Source organism: Oryzias latipes, chromosome 6 (genome assembly GCF_053564925.1).
Source record: "Oryzias latipes strain Hd-rR chromosome 6, Olatipes_Hd-rR_3.1".
In the NCBI taxonomy this organism is placed as follows: domain Eukaryota; kingdom Metazoa; phylum Chordata; class Actinopteri; order Beloniformes; family Adrianichthyidae; genus Oryzias; species Oryzias latipes.
In genome coordinates this window covers 13,956,239-13,962,414 of record NC_136242.1, presented here as the reverse complement: position 1 = coordinate 13,962,414, position 6,176 = coordinate 13,956,239, and the positions used below count along the sequence as shown (strand labels likewise).

General features: G+C 39.4%; 1 protein-coding gene across 1 annotated transcript; it reads right to left on the bottom strand.

Moving 5' to 3' along the window:
* Nucleotides 1-2,783: 2,783 nt before the first annotated feature.
* avpr1aa (arginine vasopressin receptor 1Aa) lies at nt 2,784-4,676 on the bottom strand. Its single transcript, NM_001308987.1, is given in 2 exon segments — nt 2,784-3,091; nt 3,612-4,676. Coding segments are annotated over 2 exon segments (1,230 nt in total). The 5' UTR covers nt 4,561-4,676; the 3' UTR covers nt 2,784-2,810.
* Between the last annotated feature and the right edge of the window lie 1,500 nt (nt 4,677-6,176).

Here is a 6,176-nt window from a genome sequence, read left to right as displayed (position 1 = left end):
GCTCCAATATCAGCACGTCTTAAGAGGTTAAAGGTGATCTTGCAATGATAGTGTCCAAGAAATCAAACAAGTTACGCAAATTCTCTGTTACTTTTGAACCACATTTATAGTAAAACCTGCAGAAGAAGAACACAGCCTGAAGTGAAAAATGCTCCACAAAGCATTCACAGTTCAGTGAGTGGGGATGAGGTATAATAAGGACTATTATTCATACATTTCTTTTTGGGAATGTAAAGGTAAGAAGACAACGCAAGACAATCTGATACAAATAATCCAGCAGAATAAAATCTTTTTTAAGGTGGATTATGGGTGTATTGATTTATTTTAACAATGATTCGATTCACATCATTATTTGTGGTTGCCGATAGGATTCACTTTCAATTTTTTTGGTTCATTTTGAACTATCCAATTCGATCCAATTTACTGACCTAAGGACATTTTTATCATCTGGATCCGAAATAAACGGGTATCCCAGTCTAAATATACTCTTAGACAGATCAATCTGGTTGGATCGTAGGAACATAAATTAATTCAACGATTAAGTTGATTAATTGTTAGACCCTGAGGTGGATTGAAAGAGATTTAAGGTTTAACTTATTTGGAGAGAATATTTTATATTACAAATGTGCTAGTTTATGACTTTCTGGAAAAAACTTAGCAATGGATGAAATCTTTTTTCCCCCCACAACTCCAAAAGTATTACAAACAAATAAAAATGTTTGAAAAAATTGTTTCCCAAAAGCATAACACTGTTGATTTAGTTCATATAACAATTAATTTAGCCTATTGAAAAAAGAAGAAACTCCCAATAAAATACCTGTAACAGAAAAAAATGGATCTTATTTATTACATAACATTCAAATCTAACAGACTCTGGTATCTGTATTCAGCAAAACTCAGTAGCAAAAAGAAACTCAAGGATGTAGCCACTCAATGTAAAATGCAGCACAAACAGCAGTGAAATTCCAATTCTTTTTCACAAACTTAAAAACAGATTTTAGTAAGTGAGCAATAAAGGTGCCTGTGATGAGCAATTAAGCTTTGTGCAGAAAAGTTTATTGTAGTCTGCCAGAGAAGAGATTCACTTCTCATCTAGAATGTTTGTGGGGGGAAAAAACTTTCTGAATATGTTAAATAGTTTTGGAGGTTTTTTTTAGGTCATAAAATTGGCCAGACATTTATTGTCAAAGAAAAAAAAAAGATCTTTAGTAATGTGGACAACTTTGGCCAAGCGAACTAATCAGGATTTCCAATAAAATGTCACTGGGGAATCGGGATTGATCCAACTCGTGTATTAATCAATACATCTTTTAGAGTTCTTGTTGTTAAGAAAAGAAAAGCCTCCAAGTCGGAAGCTTCTATTATGAGATGATTTTTTTTCAAAACCTCAGAGTTTGGCAAATGTAAGATGCTTAGCTTGGCTTAGGGGAAGTTAAACAATTGCTCAATTTCCAGTAAAAATATGCATTAGTTTTCCCTGTCATAATGGTATTCATAGTGTAAACATCAACATATACTTGTAAAATATGAAGATTTTGTTCAGTAAAGACAGATAGACAAAAAGCAGGATTTGATTTGGAACAGATTTACATATATTATTTCTATGTACAGATTTTTAGGTGTCTTATATACAAATATACCATATGCTTTTATAGAGACATACACTGGTTCACAGAACACTCAGACACATCAAAACTCTTTATATATACACTTTTGACACAATGTACATGTTATTTTGTGGCCTCTTATTGTGATCTCACTCCCATTATGGTGCTGTAAATCACATTAATGTGCAGGAAATTGTTTTTGTCTTGAGTGCAAATGAAGCCAAAACACAGCCCCCAACGGAGCAGGATGTCTAAAAAAAAAACTAAAAAAAAAGGTGGGAAGTAGCCTGACGTATTTTGTAAGGAATGTGTGAGCTTCTGCCCAGCTTTCTCTGAAAGCCCTGGGAAAGGTCTGCAGGAAGGTGCTGAGAATCCTCCAAAAGCAGTCACTCTCACCTCCTCATTCCTCCAGCGACTAAATACCTTTATGTTTGTCTGGCAGTGAAATCCAACATTTGAGGGTTCACAAAAGTGGCTTCCTACTGCAACATGAAACAACCCAGACAAATGAAAAAAAAAGAAAAATTTGAAACGCGCCCACACTTGAAAGCCCCCAAACCGTTTTCTTTACTTTCTGTTATGAATTTTTTTTTTATCTTAGTTCAAAAGCACTGCTTTAAATCACATTTTTATATTATTTTAGCCTCCAAAATGTTTTTCTGTGAATGGAAGCTCACAAAAAAAGCTCAAATGGAAATCCAAACACAAAGGATGAGGTGACTGACTCGGATACTTGGAAACAAGTGGCCTGGAAGAGACATTTTTACCACAGCTCACATCAAGGCTGCTGGAAGGTTTAACCTTGTAAACTGTTTTAATGGCATAGCAAGAAGACAAAATCACAAATTAAAAAAAATGATTATGTTTAATTTTGCTTCCTGCTGAAAAATGTACATTTTTATATATATTATTTAACCCTTGTGGTATCTTAGATGACCCCACCCTTGCATTGACGTGTTCTCCCTACCATGAAAAAGGTGGAAAGATTTCATTTAATCCATGGACACCAGTGAGGATCACAAATCATTGAAGAAAAAAGGTTCAGAGCACTGTCTAGTGGGTCTAGATGACCCAACTCCCAATGTTAAAGTGCCTAGGATAGCACAAGGGTTAAGAGTGATTCTGTAAAATCAGGGAAAACATTGTTTTGTTTCCACAAAAGCAATTTTTTTTACCCATTTTAAGATGTCTCTGCTCAGCTGTTTACTCTGCCTGAGCAGAGTTTTTGGGAGAATTGTCCAGCTCCTTCCAGTTGCCAGTGCTGCCTGTGGGGCTCCGGTTGGTCATCTTAGTCAGCAACGTGGTCCGTCTGATGCTGCTGTCCGAGTCCTCTTTCTTATCAGCGTTTACCCTCCGGCAGCAGGAGAAGCAGTGCACAAAATCTTGCAGGAGGTGGCCGCTGAAGATCATGTAAATCCACGGGTTGCAGCAGCTGTTGAGACTGGCGAGGAGTGCCGACAGAGTCACTGCCGTGTTGTCAGAATCTAGGAGAGAGGGAGAAGAGATGATTCATAGGCAGAACATCTAGTACATCTAAAAGGCTCTAGAATTGCCTGAGTGACAGTTCATGAGGTCTGGTTGTGGAGCAGAGAAAATTTGATTGGAGAAGTGAGTTAAATCTGAGGCCAGAAAAACAAATATTTTCTTAAACATTGCTTCTCCAAAAAACATACATATTTAAGTTTAAAAGTCTGACTTTTTTTTTTAGGTTTTTCTAATACCAAACAAATGCATGTTAGTTACGGTTTTGAAACAATTGTGGGGCAAAACAACAACAACAAAACAAACTAGGACTCTTTAATAGATAAATGCATAAATAGATATCGGTTTAGGAAGCCAGATTAATTTGGACTAATCAAAAAAATAGTCTTTTGGAAGATTTTAGTGGATTTTCTTTTACGCATGACAAGTCAATGCGTAAAAGCTTTGCGCACGAATATGTTGCTTTGCGCACCGCTTTTTTACTAAACTCGATAAATAAATCTTTCTGTTCTCATCACTCACCGTCCCACAAGAAGTTTTCATCCCACACAGACCACATTTGCACTATGAAAAACGGCGACCAGCAAACAATGTAGGCCAAAACGATCACAAAAGTCATTTTAACCGTGCGGAGTTTGGCTCTGGAGATGGTGGTGACGCTACTGACGGAGTTCTTCCCGATGAGCCCGTTCTTATTTGATGCTCCAGCCGTCGTTTTTCTTTTCTTGTACTTTATGTTTTTCCATATACTGTGGCAGATGAACCCGTAACACAACATGAGGATGACTACAGGGACGAGGAAGATGCCCACTGTTATCCAGGTGATATACGCCTTTGCGCCCCAGGGCTGGATGAAGTGCGCCCAGCAGTCGTACACGTCCGAGCCGTTTTTGATCTCACTCAGGGAGAAGATGAAGTACTGCGGGGTGCTGAGCACCAGGCTGCACATCCACGTGGAGGTAATCATGATGTAGGAGCGCTTGGTGGGCTGCTGGAGGGTTTTCAGAGGGTGGCAGATGGCGATGTAACGGTCCAAAGTCATCATCACCATCATATAGGTGGACGCAAACATTCCCATCACCTGGAGGTGCTTTACAATCCTGCACAGAAAGTCTGAGCCGTAGAAGCGGAAGGTGATCTCCCAGCAGAGCTGCGGTAGCACCTGGAAGAAGGCGACCACCAGATCAGCCAGGCTGAGGTGTTTGATGAAGAGGTGCATCCGCGACATCTTCTTCTTGGTGTTGTACATCGCCAAAAGGACGCTCACGTTTCCAATCACTGCAACCACAAAGGTGATGCTCAGGACCATGATCTCGATTTGGGCCACCTCCTCATTCCTGCCAAACGGGTCGGATCCGTTCGAGTTCGCGGTGCCGTTTCCAGACGTTCCCATCATGAGGTCACTGGACAAACTGGAATCCAGAGAACGGTTCTCTCCGCTCAAGAGCAGCACGCTGGAGAGAGTGTACATGGCACTGCCCCCTGTGCGCCCCATCATGCAGCGGCTGCAGTGCCAGAGTTGCTCTGAAGTGCCTCTTCAGTCCCTATATGGAGCTACCTGACGCGCGCACAGAGGAGAACACACTCTGACTTGTGGCTGCTGTGGTGGCTTCTTAAACTCGAGTCAAATTTCACAGCGCCTGTGCGTAAAATAGAAGCACTCCGGAAAACGTCACTCGCTGAATTCATAACAAAACCCCTTTGTCATTATGAAAAAAAGCTGCATCATAGATTACGTTTTCCCTTTTCACGTTACTGTTTTATTTTTACTTTGTAACTAAACATTAATAAGTAAGGGTTAATGGCCAAGTATTCACCCGGATCATGGTTTAACATGTATTAATGCCTGTCAAAGGTTTTTATTTCAGAGTTCAGTCAAGCTCAATGCAGCAGAACAGCTTCCCTCACATGTTATCAACCTTTTTCAGATCCTACTTTGAAATGTAATTAAACAGTTAAAACAAAAAAAATGAAATGGAAAAACTCTGTTTTAAACATGCAAAGACTTGACTTAGAAAAAGGTATTGTTTTTAGGTGTAACAGAACAAGTCTGATGGAAAAAAAACGTTTAGAATATTGTTTGCTGGTGGGATTTAGTGCCTTTTTCTGACAGAAGTGATGCTGCATCCATTCCATGACAGCAGGAATCAGCTGGAAGGAATGCTGTTTGTGTTCACCTCTGCAGAGCACAGAGCTGAGCTGCTACAGCTGTTTATCTCACATGGGTTTCTGCGGGAAGCATGCAGCTTCCTTGTATATTTTCAAATGTCAAGCTTAACAGACCACTCAGGATGCAAGTAAATACTTTAAATGCTATTCAAATAAGGTGCTGTAAGTGGTTACCCTGTCTTTTGGTGCAAAAACAATCAGTATTGCAGGAGAGTTTAGAGTCCTCTTACCGGTATTTAATCATTTTATTTTGTCTGTAGTAATCTTTAAGTTTACTACAGCCCGTCTGAGAAAACTCTTCGGTAAAACATATTCCCAAGAATTTCTCTTTTTATTTCTTTCTCCCTAATTATATTTAAAAAATGGCTTTCAATTTGTCTTAGATTCTTTGTAGTTGTCTTTTCTTTTTCTCAAAGCATGGCAGGTTAGCTGCCATGTTTTTAGGAATAAGTGTTGGTGTGTATAGATGTGTCTCATTATGTCTGTGCTGGCTGACAGATGACCTCTACAAGGTCCAATAACCGCTGGCAAACTCCTGCAACCTGAACCAAGAATTTAAAAAAATCTATGAAAGAAAAGTGTGTGTTACTTTTTTTTTTTTACATTTCTGCCCGAAAACCAGATGGCTCAGTAGAAATGTGTTTACATGCACCAACCTGATTCTAGCTTTCCCTCATGTGAAAACGGGCACACCCATCCACAATTTTTAAATCAAAGTAACAGTGATGGAATCAGAGCTGAACAACAGCACAACTGTGCCTTAAAGGGGTAATACAGAGAGAAACTGTGTTTTAAAAAAGGGGGGTGGGGAGTCACAGGTAAATAAAAGACGAAGACTGACAGTGTGAACCTTAATGGCATCAGATTTTGGGAATATCCATCTTTAGGAAAGGGATAAACTGATGAATGGAAGGTGAG